Source organism: Apteryx rowi, unplaced genomic scaffold (assembly GCF_003343035.1).
Source record: "Apteryx rowi isolate R43461 unplaced genomic scaffold, aptRow1 scaffold_59, whole genome shotgun sequence".
Taxonomy (NCBI): domain Eukaryota; kingdom Metazoa; phylum Chordata; class Aves; order Apterygiformes; family Apterygidae; genus Apteryx; species Apteryx rowi.
The window spans coordinates 182,764-198,976 of record NW_020450860.1 but is presented as its reverse complement, the minus strand read 5'-3'; the positions used below and the strand labels follow the sequence as shown (position 1 = coordinate 198,976).

General features: G+C 52.0%; 1 protein-coding gene across 1 annotated transcript; it reads left to right on the top strand.

The window, feature by feature from the left end:
• The first annotated feature begins 2,070 nt into the window (after positions 1-2,070).
• On the top strand, positions 2,071-15,940 carry FRMD7 (FERM domain containing 7). Its single transcript, XM_026082740.1, has 15 exons — positions 2,071-2,150; positions 3,417-3,671; positions 3,917-3,987; positions 4,086-4,268; positions 5,459-5,609; positions 7,316-7,542; positions 11,599-11,703; positions 11,965-12,007; positions 12,800-12,878; positions 13,478-13,575; positions 13,697-13,811; positions 14,077-14,224; positions 15,114-15,209; positions 15,401-15,564; positions 15,692-15,940. The coding sequence occupies exons 6-15, from the start codon at positions 7,486-7,488 to the stop codon at positions 15,894-15,896; spliced, it is 1,110 nt and encodes a 369-aa protein (XP_025938525.1). The 5' UTR covers positions 2,071-2,150; positions 3,417-3,671; positions 3,917-3,987; positions 4,086-4,268; positions 5,459-5,609; positions 7,316-7,485; the 3' UTR covers positions 15,897-15,940.
• The last annotated feature ends 273 nt before the right edge of the window (positions 15,941-16,213 follow it).

The following is a 16,213-nucleotide window of genomic DNA, read 5'->3' as shown; positions in this document are numbered from 1 at the left end:
CCCATTACTGATCCTGTTGTTGTTTTCCGTTTGATGTACCAGGAATTAGCACAGACTTGCCAAATGCCATGTGTCTAATCTCAGTAATGCAAATTTTTTGAATAGGTTTGAATAAAGATTTTAGCTTCAGGGCCTGTCCAGGGTCAAACTATGGTTAGATGTACTTTGACTCCCGGCTGTAAATGGTTCCTTTTGGAGACACATCTGTTAGTTAAAACATTTCTTTAGAGTGGCAACTCTCTAAGCTGTTTCTCTATTAAATGTCAGCACAGTATCTCAGGACATCTGAACTATTTCATCTTGGGGTACAAATTAAAAATTTGGAAAGGTTTTATGAGTGTGCCTCTCAAACCTTGAGCCAGTCATGGTCTAGGAATGTATCTTGTTCTTTGAAACATGTCTGTCTCCCAGCTACCACTCTCTGCCAGAAGGCCATGGAAGAGGAGCCGTGAGGCAGAGGTTGCCTTTGATCACTACAGAAGTACCAAACTTCCAACTTCAGGTGGAAGCTGCTCTGTTGTCCTCCACTTCCTGTGCCGAAGAATGGCTTCAACACAACCTTAGCTCTGCTTTGAGCTTTATACATGGAGTTCAGTAGGACTTGATAGGACTGAAATGCGATAAAGGCCTTTTAGGGGAGGTTATAAGGAAGAGAAGGGAATGGGGGAAGAGAGGCTACTTGGGAGGGAAATATGTTAACAAAACTCAGGATCAAGATCCATATGGTGAGATAGGTCTGCTCCATTAGCCTGGAGGCACCTTGAGAACACGTGCATTTCTTTGCCTAGATGTAATCAATGGTTACTCAATCAGAGCTGGTTGTCTTGAGCCAAGAAGGAAACCACACCTGTCATGAAAATAAGCAATATAGTTCCTTAGAGCTCCCTCCTTTCCTTTAGTATTCAATCTCTTCACCCAGTATTACAGACTCAATTTGGCAGCTTCCTCAGAATCAGCCTTTGGCTGTAAGATCCTTCCTGATGGTGCTCAGCAAAGGTTTTCACCACCCTGGCCTTTAATCCCCATCTGAATGGGGATTACGCTGAATGGGGATTACGCTGCTGCATATAGTCTCACGATTCTCTATTGCCAGAACTGCATGAGCAGAAAAGGGGACACTGCCCACCTGTCATTCAGATTTCTGTAGCATAATACACATATTTTGAAATCAGTATTGGTTCCTAGTTGGGGGGGGGTCTGTGTTTTTTCTTTTGGGGGCATAAGCTAGGAAAGCTCTGCATGTGACTCAGGAGAGCCTTAGGGAGGAGGGTTGGTTGGTTGGACTCCTGACAGCACTCTGAGGACAAAGAGCTTGAGCACCTGGAGACCTCGCCATGGGACTACTGGACTACAGGTAAATTTACTCGCCTTGTGTCTTCTTAACCTAGGGTTTTGCAAGTGCAGGGACCAGGAACAGTACATGTCCGAAGCAAATTAAGACCAGCATATGCAGGTCCTGTTCTTTGGACTACTACATAGATTTAGTGAGATGCATCTCCCTGGCTAGAAATGACTGACTACTAAGAGAAGCCTGGGTCTTTGGAGGCGTCAGTCCTCCTTTGACTTGATATATTCATGAGACTTTTCCTTTCTGTATGCGTTGCTTTCTTATGTCTTTCTAAGCGATCTTTTCAAACTAAACATCAAGTGCTCTTTATATAGCTGTGCCAACAACAAAGCATAAATGGCATATTAAAAATGAGATAATATATTATTCTGGGTAGTACCAGTGCTGGGCTATTATTTGGGTTTCTTGTACAACCTCTGATATCATTTACATTTGTTTACAACAAACTGTATTATTCAGTGCCTGGTAATAGTTTTTTTACATAGCATATAAAAACTGAAAAATGAAGAAAAGCCAACAGTATACATCGATGCATGATGGATTCCGTTACTACTACCCTGAATTGTTCATCCCTGCCACCTTCACTGTTTATTGTTGGGCACAACAACCACAAGAGGGAGCTTGGAAGTGAAGGTCTAGTTCGTCCTGGTGATATTTTTCTTCAGAGTGGGGCTATGCTTCGTCCTTGCAAGGCTAACACGGTGCTGTATAGGTCAGAGAGAGAAGAGAATTTGAAATAAGTTAATATTTCAGGACTTTGGTTGCATGACCTGGATATTTCTTAGCAAGACTTCAAAGAAAGGTTTGTGCTTATAGTTATTTTGTCTAACACGTGTCTGGAATTGCAGATTATACTTGGGAGTTTTTTGTGCATAATCAAGGGGTATTTACAATTTCCTGCTCTGTTATTGCAGCTTGGTAAAAAGAGTGATGGGATTCCACTAAAGTTGAGGTAAAAAATGTAATTGCAACAACAGGATTTGTACGATGTGGCTCTGCTCCACTGAATGTCAGAAACTGTTACTAAAACAAAGCAGGGAGAGCAGGATGATTGACTTTGAAGCTGATTTAGCGCTTAAACAAAGCTAAACCTACTTTATATTGCAATCTGGTCCAAATTAAGTCCTCCTGCCAGTTTTCATGCATAGCAACTGGTCCCCTCCTGTCAGCATCATCAAGTTTTGCTGACACACTTTATTAATGCTGATGAACACCAGGGTGTCCACTGAGTTTCTTTCAATGAGCAGTTTCTTTCAATGAGCAGTATTAGCGATGTTGCATGGCCATAAGTACAGCTCTAAATGGGAGTGTTAGCAAGAAGAGCAGGCACCAAGTATCTGACACTAAGGATCTGTGTCCTGAGGAGGATTGGGGCAGACTGGGGAGAGAAATGCTGCTACGTAATGTCATCTTCTGGTGTCAGAACAAAGTGCTGGGCAGAGAAGCCCAATCCTGCAGTTGGAAGGTAATGGGCAGATTATACCTAAACCACAAAATTAAAAATGCAACGATTTCAGTTTCCCCAGCAATTATATGAGTAACAGGTTGCAGCACACTGATGTCAGACTATTTAGCTGGTGTTCTGCAAGGGCAATTTGGTAGAAATGCAAATGTATCATTGTTTATTATATTCAATAAATAGAATGGTTCTGGAGCAGAAGTTTTTAGAAGCGAAGGACGTGCTCAGTCCATTGCAACTGTAGAGATATGATCAAAATAAAATACAACTTGGGAAGTCGGTGAAAAATAATATTCATTGTTAAAGACTTGAAAAACTTATTATTTAGGGCCAATTATTGATATTTTCCTGAGAAGAGTCTCATCTGAGAGCTGTCAGTGAAGTGCCATTTTGCCAGATGTTCTTGTGATCTTTTTTCAGCAATGGATTAATAGAGTTTGGCATCTTTTGTATAACCCTTTTCATCCAGGGATGGGCCAGTGCTTTACAAAAGAGAGTATGAGTCTGCAGGGAGGCTGAGTGCTTGCCTGCAGTCACCCAGTGAATTAGCAGCACAGTCAGGAATAAAACGTTTCCTTTTACCTCCAGCTCCTTCCCCTTCCCACACAGGTCCTCTGTAACCAGTGGCAACAGGAGATCCAGGAATGACTAAATCCTTGGAACGTCTCCTCACTTATGCAAGCCTGCAAATGGGAAGCATCTACGTGGGCTCACATGTAGAGCCAGAGAAATGTGAGACCGGAAGGGCACTGGATCGCCTCATCCTTTCTCTGCACCAATGCAGGATCAAGGGTCCTTGGACCATCTCTGACACATGCTTGAATCATCCTTGGCTTCTCCAGCCTGCTCTAGTATTCCTAACCGGTAAAGGGACCTAACTCAAATCTTCCACAATTTCAGGCAATTTCTTTGTTTCCCCATGCCTTTGGAGCACAGCTGATCATTCTTACTGAAATGGTCCATCACACTTCAGGAGACCACTGTAGTTCCCCTTCTTCCTTTTCTAAGCTAAACAAACTCAGTTCTTTCAGATGTAGTTTTTTAAAACTACTTCTTTTGGACTCCTTTAAGAATTCATTTTATTTTGTTTTGTTTTGTTTTTCAAACAGCTAGTACCTAAGCCAGGACCTCAATTCTGAGCGAAGTAATTCCTTTAGGTGTGGTGGTGGGAACATTGCAGGTATCTTATTCCAGAAAGATATTTCCCTTTTTTTGCCAATTTTAGTGCACTGACTTGGATATATCAAACAGCTGATCATGTTCCTCTCATGTGTCTAGTGCTATTCAAACAGGACTTTGGCTGTGCCTGAGCCTGCTTCCAGCAACAGCAATCAAGCAGGCCTTTTGCTGTCATTGCTGGCCCTGCAGCTGGGAGATTTATGGCTTGGGTGAAGAGTGAACGCAGAAGTTCTCCTGGCAACTCCAGCTGATGGGTTTGTGCTAAAGAAGGAAAGATCTAAGGTAAATGTTTGAAAGGCCACTATGGACCAAAGTCCACCTAGGTGAGTTCCTGTCCCTAGCAGTTGCCAATAGCAAATGCTTTGAGTGTGAAAAATAGGATTAGTACAGGATGACCCTTCTCCCCGTCAGCTGGGTATGGGTTCTTGCCTTTTGGGCTATGGTATTTAAAATCCCCTGGCAGACCTCTCTTCCATCTTGTCTATCTTGTCTTCTTCCTTTTCTGTCCTCTAAAATGAATTTGATGCTAAAAACGACAAAACACATGGACCGTAATGGCAGTGACTCAACCTGGCATCAGAAGTGCTGGAGGTCGGCATGGTCACAGCTTCCGGGGGCAGGGAGGGAGCAAGCAAGCAAACCCTAAAGACCAGGAGGGAAAGTTCACAGCGGCGTTTGGAAGAAATGAGACTTTTTGTTTCTGTTCTGCTTGATCCGTCCTGGCAAACACCGAGGTGTTTGAGAGGCCAAAAGAGACCACAGCCTAGTGCTGTCCGCTTGCCCAGTGCAATTCCTCCCCACTTTGCCGCACCGTATTTGCGTTGCGTTTCTACGTTATTCCTCGATGCTGTGAATAAGGAGGGTGGACGTGCCTGGCTGGAGGTCAGCGGTGACTCAGTGCAGGAGCTGGCAGCCAGGATTGCTCCTCCCGGGGTTCCAGGCGAGCCAGCCGGCTCTGCCGCTCCCGGCAGCTCCCCATGCGCCGCTCCAGCCGGCTGCAGTCACCCCAGCAGAAGGAAGGCGACGGGGACTTCTCCTGGGGCCCTGCCACCGCACGCCGGGGTGGCCAACCCGCTGCTCCAGTGCGCCCAGTGCCGCCACGGCAGGAGCCCTGCCTGTGACCGGCCAACGCAGCGATGCGCTGGCTGCTCGCTGGAGCGCTGCTTGCCCCCATCCGCACCTAGCGATATTTAATGACACGAGCATTTAAAAATGCATGGGGAAACGGCACTCGGCCCTCTTGACTGATTTCTACATGAAGCCGCCCTTCTCCGGTGACACAAAGAGCAAGAACCATGGGCCAAGGGAAGCACTGGAAATTTGGTCCCAAGCTGCAGTGACAGTACATTTAGTACAGCCAGTCCTTTCCCCTGCCACTGGCAGAAGAGGAGCTCAGCTGCTTTGTGGCGCAGGTTTACAAGGAAAGCAGTTTTGCTTTAATCTTCATGCTTCTCTTCTGTCCTGTTCAACAGGAGTCCGAACCCCAGCGTGCTCCCCTGCCCCTGCCCGTCCCGCTCCGGTGATGCTGCTGCAGGGCTTCGCTCAGTGACCCGCGGGCACCTGGCCCTCCCCAGCGGACGCGGTGCTCGGAGCCGACTTATTCCTGCGCTACCGTCGAACCAGGTTGTGCCGTCTGCGGGGACTGACCGCGTAATCCCCACCGCTCCGGCAGTGCTGCGTTCATCGGGCCAGGATGGATGCAGGCTCCTGCCCAGCGTTGGTGCGGTCCCACCGCTTGGGCTTGTGCCAGCAAGCAAGGGAAGGCGCTGGGTGTTATTAGCAGGGTGACAGAAAGTCATTTTGGAGCCTGCCAGTGCATTCTTCACTTGCCGGCTATATGGGAAAGTGTATAGGATAATGATAATCCGTGGGTGCTCTGTGCTTTTCCTCCTTGCAGCCAGGGCAGCTAGTTAAGTGCGTGACCTGACAGCCTCTGTCCTGACATACCCGGGAGTATCTGGGGAGTGTAAGAGGGAACACAGCAAATGGCACAGCTGCCTGGGAGTGACTTACAGCAGATGTTCCATAGGAAACTGAAAAGAAAGCAGGAAACAAAATCTCAGCGGCGTATAACACGGCATTTTAGGTTTGTCGTGATGCATTTTTGTTGTTCAGGGTCCCACAGGATCGTATGTAGCTGTGGCTTTTTCCAGCAGCGATGACAATGATCCCCAATGCACTGCCTATTGCATTTGTCTCCGCATAGGACAACAGCACCTCTAGGGACGTGAGCGCGGCCGCAGCTGCTGCCCCTGCTCCGCGGGAGAGCTGCGCCGGGCAGCCGTGGTGCAGCACCAAGAGCAGCCCTGCCAAGAGCACCCGGCTCTGGCCAGACCCCACATGGGCACCTCCGCGCGCGAACCGGCTGCCTGGTTCGCTGCTTAAAAACAAATTCTAGAGGGGCCACAACTGAGCGAGCGCAAGCCCCCAACGCCCGCCGCGCCGCGGGGAGGTAGCGCCCAGTGGGCTGGGCTGGGCGCCGGCGATCCCGAGGGTGGGCAGCCAGCTCCGGCGCTGGAAGGATGAGCTTTTCCTCCCCGGTCCGTTTAGCAGCAGTAGTCGCCCTTCTGGGATCCGGAGACACAGTGAGCGCTTAAGTGCGCGCATGTGTCTGCGCGTGGCGACGACAGCTCGTTAGGTCTGAGACGGGAATCAGGTTATCTCAAAGAGTCGTGAGCTTAACGAACGCCAAAAGCAGGGTGCGAGGTGCCCATGAGCGGCAGGACCTCCAGCCCCAGCAAGGACTCCCACGGGGGGCTGACTTCAGCTGGAAACAGTTCTCCATCCTCTGGTGAAGTGTATCAGCCCATCTACCAGTTTAACATACTTCTGCTCAAATCTGCTCAAATATATATATATATATATATATATATATATATAAAAATATGAGTTTTTTATATATATATGAATATGTATGAATCATATGTAATTTTGTCTCCCACCTCAAGAGCTAGCAGGAGACTTCTAGCTGCACTGGCCAAGCACAAGGCTAGCTGGCCACTTTGTTTTAATGGAATTTAACCTGATTTTAAAAGGTGATGCTCGCTGCTCGGTGACTTAACGCAGGGAGAGCAGCTTAGCTCCTCTCCCCCAGCCCCTCTGCAGGAAACGTGACTCGTTTTGCCCTTGCGTTTCTCCACCAGCAGCTGCTAAAGCTCTGTGCTTACCAGAGACCACCTCAGGCACACTAGTGCAAATCCTGCAGCGCTGGCAGACAACCTTTCCCCCTATTAATAAAACTGTAATTCAGAGAGGGAAAATATCCCTCAACATAGCGGAGATATTTAGACCCGGGGGGATATCAGTAATTTTTTTTAACCTGCTTTTAGGCATTCGGTTCCTTTGCTCCAGAGAGAAGCCTGCACCTGCGCTCGCAGCCTTCGCCGTCCAGCTGAGAGGGAGATGCTGCGTGCGAGAAGAGCCGGGCTCGCCTTGCCGGCGCGCTGCTCCGACTGCTAGCGCTCCCGCGCCCGCTGCGAGCCCAGCCGCCGGCTCGAGGATGCTGCACCTCAAAGTCCAGTTTCTGGATGACTCCCAGAAGATCTTCGTAGTTGATGTAAGTGGGCATCATATTCTTACTGTTTTGGGCTCGTTGATGCAGTCCGTGCCGCTCCGAAGGATTGCATAAGCCTCTGATGGGCTGTGATAGCTTCTCGGTTTGGGCTTTGCAAAAAAAAAAAAAAAAAAAAGGAAACAAAAACAAAAAAGCAAAAAAAACCCCAAATCCAAACCAAGAGCTTGTCGTGCTGATTGCTAAGTGTCTTTCAGCACCAGCATACTCCTGCTGTCCTCTCTTATTTGCATTATTTATAAAGGAGGAATGGCTTTTACTTATCCGGTGTCATTTTTGGGGGAATCAGCTAATATAAAGTGATGGTCTTGACAAGTGTGGAATTCTGTTTCAATTTTTTGGCTGCCAGTATAAGCATTCAACAGGGAAGAAAAAAATCCGGGAACAGAATAAAAATAACATATTGAGCCAAACTACCCATGGTGAGAAACATCTGTATGTACATCTCTTCTTGGGTATTTGATTGAAAAAGAAAACTGTGTGGCTTTGAGGAGAACTGCGGATCTTGGATCTTATTTTCTGTATTACAGTGTCCCAAAGCACACTGTCATTAGTAATTCACACTTTATAAATACTAGCTCTGAATATTAACTGTTTAAATGTATTTTAAATGTTAAGTGTTAATATCTATGATATTATAGATTATATATAAATATATTTATATATCTGGGGCTAAATATAAAGTGGTATCCTGTCTATATTTTAGAAACATATCTTCTTACAAGAGTGATTGAGCATTTACTGTTGATTAGGATTTGATAATCACAATAGATAACTGAACTGGATAATTCAAGTAGATCTATTCTAGTACTTACCTGCATCTCCTATGGGACGAAACTTTTTTATATAAACCTATTTTTCTTCAAGTTGTATTGCATTCCTTAGATAATCCTGTTTTCGGTTTTTATAGCATAGCATAAGAAAACTTGTGTTCAGTCTCAGAAGTACTTTGGTTTCTTTGCAATAGCAGTTTTGAACAAAAGAGGATTGTAAAGTAATTCCATCATTTGAAACAGCATGCAAGTTATTTAATGTAATTCAGTTAATGATGTATCATAGACCTGGAGTCAGCTTAAGAATGAGCCTGGTCATTTAAAAATGCTGTTTTTCATACTGGTTAGATCAGGGCACAGTGAGAGACAATCTGAAAGATGCTGCTGCCACAGTACTGCTGCACTTTCCCGTCTCTGCTTTCTTCTTTGCCCGAAACTCTTACAGCACTATAGCTCTGCACAACGTTATTGCAGCAAATAGCTTCCATTAGAGGAACTCCTAGACGTTTCCTTTCTTTACATGGAAAGATACTGGAAACCCCTTTTAGGCATTTCATGCATTTGATGCTGTATGGTTACGGTAAATGAGTAGCTGGATTAGTGGCTTCGCCATCATAAAAGGACCGCTTTGGGCTAAGCTTGGAGCAGATATTTCAAGCAACAATTCCCAAACCCTTCCCGACTTTGGAAAGCTCTTTTGTACGTGTGGTATTTCAGTATAAAGGGAGGGGAAATTACAGAAGAGGCAAAACACGGCGGGCCTGATTCCCCCTCGCGCTGGGTGCACGCGCTGCGTCGCGTGGGTATCAGGGCTGGCAGCGCGTGCGGCGAGGTCTGGTTCCAGGCCGGCTTGGCAGGGGACTGGGCTCGGCCCCGGCCCCGCGGCGGCTTTTTCGCCTGCGTCTTGGCGGTACCCGAACCCGGCCCGGCGTCTCATCCCCACCGGCGGGTCGGGGCGGCCACGGGCTGCTTCAGCTGCTGGTTTCCAGCTCTCGCCTGGTGACTTATCGCTCTCCGCGTGCCCCGACTTCGGTTTGCCATGCTGGCTTCCAGGTCGCTGCTCCGAGCCGCTCTCGGTGAGGGATGCACCCGAGTTTTCCAGTGCTTTGTAAGTGCAAAACCTGTGACTGCAAAGTGTGTCAGTGCTGGTACTGGAGCCACCATAAGTTTGCTGGGTGGCTTCACCGCGGGAGCCCGCGTGTCGGCTGGGACAGGCTGGGATCGCTTTCGGGCAGGTGCTGGCGCTGAGGGCAGCGGGCCGGGAGGCCTCTGGCACCACGAGGAGATGCCGCAGTGCCGCCTCCCCCTCCTCTGCCCCCCGGGCGGCGGGAGCTCTGGTCTGGCGCGTGCCCTCGTCTGTAAAAGCACTCGGGACATTCGCCTGCTCTCCGGAAAGAGTTAAAAAAAATTAGCTGTGAACTTGTGCCGCGCTCGGAGCCTCTCCGTGAGCAGCACGGCAAGAGCAAACCGCTCCGCAGCCCGACAAAGCCCGAGCGCGCGCGGCGCTTGCTTCTTTGCAAGTATAATTTGCTACAGGGCAAGATTCATCTGGAACAAAAAGAGGAAAGAAAAGACAAATCGAGCAAGCCCAGCGAAACTGCTGGGGCTGAGTGAACGCAGGACAAAAAGTCTCCTGCAGCCTTGTGCCCTTTGCGATGATTAAGGATGGGGGCTTATTGAAAGGAGCTGCGTGGAGCTGGCCATGCGCGCTGCTGCAGCGAGGGACTTGGGGTTTGGGTTGCAGCCTTGCACCCAGCCACAGCCACGCAGGGGACATCCTCACGCCCGGCACGTGGAAAAATCCCCCCCTGCTTCCCGTCCCGTCCGCTCCCAGTGTGGAGAGCAAGGGCAAGCTGAGCTCGCCTCTCCGCTGGCCGCCAGGGTTTCCTACCCGGGGCCGTGCCGGGATGCTCGCGGGTTGCGGGGCGCCCTGTCCTGCAGCAGCCGCGCGGTGGGCAGTAACCCGATAAGAGCTGCTGGTTTTTGCCGGCTGCCTGACAAAAGGCCGAGGCTTTTCATGCTGCAAAATTCCAGCTTTGGAAATAAAACAGTTGTAATTGTTTTAATTGCCCTGGCGATCCAGTCATTTCGAGGAGAGCCAGGAGGGCTGCGGAGCGAGTGCTGTTATTATGCGATCACTTTTCGGCAGCCTCGCAGCGCAGAGCTAGCAATTTCATGCCAGGAGAAGCTGTGAAAGCTTGTCATTAGCGTGCCGCGCACTGAGCGGCCGCGACGCCCTCCCCTGCCTGCCGGGAGGGTGGCGAGCAGCCGCTGGCCCGCCGCAGCCGCAGCCTGCCCTCGTCTTCGTCGCCAGCAATGCAGGGATGCAGCAGGTGTCTGACCCAGCTTGCTTTTGCACTAACCAGCGGTCTTTTTTTTTCTTTTTTGGTCCGCTTTTCATCAGGTAATAAAGGAGTAGCAGGATTTTTGTTGCTTTTCTGGCACTTCCCTGCTGATTTTTTGGTGCCTTCTGGAGCGCGTGGAGAGAGCGGGATGGGGCAAGCAGGGCCAGGCACATCAGGCAACTCGCTTACGCTCGGAGTATTTTGGATACTGAGAACAGATAACGACCGGCCTCCCTTACCTGTGTGTTGCGCGGCTTCCTTAACATTGCTAAAGTGCCCGGCTGACCGTGGGCACCCAGCGCGCTCTCACCGCACCATCCTGCTGCTGTTAACGGCCCCTAGCAGTAACGCGGGAGGCGACTCGTCTGCCTCCGCGAGGCTGCTGCAAGGATGCCGGGCTCTTGCCCGCGCGCGTCCCATTTGCAGCCGGGTGGGAGCTTGCTGGTGGTCCGTGCGCCCCGGCCCCTTGCACGGGTTTGCGGCGTGAGCGGCTTGCTGCTGATCGCACGCTTTTGCCATGGCAGCTCCTGGCTCACACGGCCTTCTCCCATGGTAATGCTGGGCACCAGGCGCACGTCCTCAGGAGCTGGGGATGGAGCCGCTTGGAGCAGCGGTTCAAAAAGCCAAAAATTCGATTTTTTTCCCTCTTCTTTTTCTTTCCTGCTTATTAAGTTCTGTAATAAAGCGGTGAGAAGGAATCTGTTTTCTAAGAGCTGAGGAAAGTGGCACACAGCATGCTTGTTCCTGTCCCATGTGCCATGAGCATTTATTGAACAAAGTTTGGCCGTGGCAGGGTCAGGAAAAATCCCACAGATCATATGGGGGGGGGGGGCAGAAATGCCTTCCGGATCTCACTGAAATCGGGTCCTCTCCACTCTTGGCATCACCTAATCCGCTGCCTCCGCGGTGTGTTTGTCCGGTAGCAAAAATCCTGCGGCAAAGGGCTCTTCAACCTGACCTGCGGCCACCTCAACCTTGCGGAGAAGGAGTACTTTGGGCTGGAGTTTCGGAGCCAGGCTGGGAACCATGTGAGTGACGGGCCCAGCGCCTCGCGCTCGCTGCCAGCCCTGCTCCCCTCTCCGTCCCTGTCCCGGGGCTGGCCGCAGCCCTTGGGGTTTATCCGTAGCCGTCCGCGGCGTGTGGGCCTCCCCCACCGTGGGATGGCTCGGCACACTAGCAGGGCTGACCGGCGTTTTTTATTGCATTCTTGCATGATGCTGCATCTTTTATTTCTATTGCTTGGCCTGCTATGCCACTTATTTACCCCGTTCTACATTGCCTTATTTCAGGTCTGGTTGGAACTACTAAAACCCATAACAAAGCAAGTAAAAAGTAAGTATTTAACAAATAAACTTCTTATGTTCAGTGACAGCCTGGCACAGGTGCATTTGCACAGTCTTTTGTGCTTGGGGAAGGGACTCGGTTTCTGGCATTTACCTGGGCTCCTTCTATAGTCTGAGGCCGGGCAGGATTTTTGAGGTCACCACAATCCCTGTATAAAATCCTGCAGAAATGCTGCTGCCTTTGCAATTGGGTAACTAACTAACTGCACTGTTTTAGGCTTGGGCTGTTCATGTGCCGACAGCTTGGCTGAGGAGGAAGGGATGCTCGGGGTGTGTGTGTGTTTGGATGAATCTCCCTGTAAGGGACGAGCTTGATAAAAAGCCCCCCCCTTTCCGGGTGCACCGAGTCACCCGCGTGCACCCCCTGTCCCTGCTGCCCTGGGGGGGGGGGGTCACAGCCCTCTGCATTCAGCCTGCCCCCCCTTTTCCACTAGTCCAATGTTTAGGTCTGCGTGCCTGAGGCTGCCCGCGATCAGCCTTGCGGACACCCACTGCAGCGGGACCGCGGGGCAAATTGCCGTTTCAAAGAAATGCTGGTGCGTTTTCCCTTAGTGCAGGTTTGGCACCCGACTCGCAGCTCATTTTTGTTCGTAACGCCGGGGAGCTGGGCGGGCTGGTTGTCCTGGGGCAGCAGGGAGTCCCTAGTGCTCGCGGCTTTTAAATCCTAATTTGCAAGGGATCCGAGTGGTTTACTCCGTCAGGAGGCAGCATGTGTGAAGAGAGTTGTAAATGTTCTCAACAGGCACATAAAAGAAAACTTATGAAGGTGTTGTGTTTTAAGATCCTAAGGAGGTTCTTTTCAAATTTATGGTGAAATTTTTCCCAGTGGACCCTGGACATCTGAGAGAAGAGCTGACCAGGTACAGTGTTTGCTCAGGTCCTTTCTTACTGCACAGTCCTATATTATTTTTGCAATTGCTAAGCATGTATTTAAACTCCTTATCTTCATCCACCTGAACCCATCTATTAATGGGTAATTCTATGTAGTGAAACAGCTTTGTACTTTATGGAACAAAAAAGCAAAAATCTTTTCTTGAGCCTCTGTTTATAAACAAATTAAAATCCACTTGATGGATCAGCACTCTTAGGAGGCTGCAACTTGTTTACTGCTGAACTTCTAGAAGTTGTGCATGAGTTTGACTTTGCTCAGTCTAGCTGCAAGTTGCATTCTGAAATAAGAACTTTAATTTTATTTTTAAAAACAACATAGTTAGCTCTTATGTTTTGAAGAAAGGATTGCAAAGAGGGACTAAGAATGTAACCAATGCAGTGCTTCAGCAGCTCATTAGCCCTAAGAGGGCAAATGCCCTCTGAAGCATAAAGGACTGTTAACTCTGAAACCTAGTGATGGGAGCAGCACCAGGGCAGCCAGCCCCTTGCAGCACAGCCCTGGCTCTCTGCGGAGCTGCATCCTGGCAAAAGACCCCTTCTCAGGGCACTGTCCTCTCCCCCTCCGCAGGTACCTCTTCACCCTCCAGATCAAGAAAGACCTGGCGTTCGGGCGGCTGCCCTGCAGCGACAAGAGCGCTGCGCTGCTCGTCTCCCACCTGCTGCAGTGTAAGGGCAGGCGAGCGCCCGCGGGGAGCAGGGGGTCCGGGCCGCGGCGGGGGGATCCAGGGGCGTCGTGGTGTCCCGGCGGGCTCCTGCAGCCTCACCCCGCCGCCCCTGTGCCCCGCAGCCGAGCTGGGCGACTTCCATGAAGAAACGGACCGGCAGCACCTGGCGACCCACAAGTACCTGCCCAACCAGGAGCGCCTGGACGACCAGATCATGCACTACCACCGGAAACACAGGCAAGCGCCGCCGCCCGGCTCCTGGCCTTTCCGGCCCCGAAACCCACCCCAAAAGCGTGCCATCACAGCACGGCACGGCGCTCGGATGCCTGCAAATGGGGACGTTTTAATCAGCACGCAGAGCTGGCGACGCGTGAGCCTGGCGCCCTGCGTGAGCCCTCGCCGTCCTCCTCCGGCGAGCGCAGTGGTGCGCCCAAAGCGTGCCTTTTTCCAGCCCGTTTCGGCAGCTGCCGTCTCACTCTTGTCTCTTCATTGGCATCTCCAGTGGGAAGACGCCAGCCGAGTCGGACATGCAGCTGCTGGATGTAGCCCGGAAGCTGGAGATGTACGGGATTCGCCCGCACCCCGCCAGCGACGGGGAAGGGATGCAGATCAACCTGGCCGTGACGCCCATGGGGGTGCTGGTGCTGCGGGTAAGCTGCCGGGTGGCCTTGCTGCTGGGGGGGGGGCTTCAGCAGCCTGCGTAGCCCCCAAACCGCCCCAATACCCCATGAGGATGAGCACACCCCGACGGACCTCCGCGCTGGCACCGCGGACGGGAGAGCCGTGTTTCGCCCTTGTAAACCGGAGCGCGGCGATGTCGGCACCACAGGTTACATGGCTGCGTCACACGTGTTTACTGTATAATCTTCGAGCAAAAAATAGCCATCTAATGTCTGTGCAATTACATAACGCTGTAATCACGGCATCGCGGCAGAATAAATACAGACTGCCTCGCAGCCCGTGTGAAGCAGTGCTCGCCTCCCACGCTGACTTAATTTCAACCTGGGAACATCTTGCCAGAGCAGAAAAAATCCTGACTGCGGGTCTGCTGTTCGTAATTAGCGCTGCTAGACCCAGTTATTTACGCAGAGCCGTAAACAGCCCTCGCACGCATACGTGGTTAGAGCAGCTGTGATCCCAATAAAGCCCGGGCGCCCTCGGGAAACCAGGAGGGTCCCGGGGTCGTGGCATGACGTAACACGGCTGTATCTGCTCCTGCAGCGACAAGCATTGCGTTGACGCATGCAAACCGATGGTACAGGTACCCAAGGGTAAGGGGTGTTTGCCGTCTGCTGAGGTTGCCTTGGGATCGTGGAGGCTTACAAATAGCTTCAGTTGGTAGAGTTAAGCCCTGAAGCTCCGTTCCCATTTTTGGGACCAGACGATGGAGAACGGGATCGAAGGTGGGATCCCAGGGCTGTGTCAGAGTCTCCTCAGGTCGGGTCTGCTCCGTGTCAGTGTCTCCGAGGGTCACCTCTTGGCCCAGCTTACTTCTGCAGTCCCCGCTTCCCCCCGTAACCACCGCGTCCGGCTTTGCAGGGCAACACAAAGATCAACACGTTCAACTGGTCCAAAATCCGAAAGCTCAGCTTCAAGAGGAAGCATTTCCTCATCAAGCTCCATGCCAACATCGCTGTAAGTACTGTGGCAGCAGCAGCTGCCCGGCTCAGGACCGGGTGGTGGGGTCGCCTGCTGCGAGCCTGGGCTTACCCAGACCCGCTCTGCTGGCTGGCGGGCCTGGACAGTCCTGGATTTTTTGAGTAAAACCCATTTCTGCTGCTTTCCCGTTCACGACAACGCCGGCCTGCCTGCTCGCGGCCACGCAGGCGCTGCACAAGGACACGCTGGAGTTCGCCATGGCCAGCAGGGACACTTGCAAGACCTTCTGGAAGATGTGTGTGGAGTATCATGCCTTCTTCAGGCTCTCCGAGGAACCCAAGTCCAAGCCCAAAGCCCTCCTGTGCAGCAAGGGCTCCAGTTTCCGCTACAGGTAAAACCCCCCCAGGAGACAACCGACCCACAGGCTGGCACCATCCGTCCTGCCGGTCGCCTCCTCCCCGGGGAGCGGGGCCGAGGCTGACGGCTCCTCCTGGGCCTTTCTCCGCCGGCGGCTGCAGCGGGAGGACACAGAGGCAGCTGCTGGAGCACGGGAGGAAGGGGCAGCTGCGGAGCCTGCCCTTCGAGAGGTACCGGGGGCTGGCGGGGCGAGGGGGGGGAAACGGCGTGGGCAGCCACGCGCCGACTGACGCCCTGGGCCTTGCAGGAAGCGCGGCGCATCCCGCTACGACGAGCGGCAGTGCCGCTCCTCGCCGGACCTCCTGACGGACGTGTCCAAGCAGGTAGGTTCCCCCCCCGTCGTGGCACGGGCGGGCGGCGAGGCGCAGCGGCCCTCACGCGTGGCGCAGGCAGGGCCGCCACCGCCCGCTGCCCCCGCCCAGGTGGAGGAGCTGCGCCTGGCCTACGGCAGCCGGGGCTCGTACGGCGCCGCCAACGGCGCCCACGCCTCGGAGCCCACGCTGGACGCGGCGGGTGCTGAGGAGCCGCCGCACGGCCGGGCGCCCTTCCTGCCGCCCTCCCGCAGCAGCTCCGCCTTCCCCCTGCTCTGGGCCGCGCTGGAGCGGGAGCGGGCCTGGGAGCCC

What these genes read in the sequence shown, in the direction of transcription:
- FRMD7 (XM_026082740.1), top strand. Translation starts at nt 7,486, where the DNA reads ATGCTGCACCTCAAAGTCCAGTTTCTGGATGACTCCCAGAAGATCTTC. An exon ending in CATAACAAAGCAAGTAAAAA is followed by an intron (nt 12,008 to 12,799) that starts GTAAGTATTTAA and finishes TTGTGTTTTAAG; the next exon opens with ATCCTAAGGAGGTTCTTTTC. An exon ending in GGCTCCAGTTTCCGCTACAG is followed by an intron (nt 15,565 to 15,691) that starts GTAAAACCCCCC and finishes CGGCGGCTGCAG; the next exon opens with CGGGAGGACACAGAGGCAGC.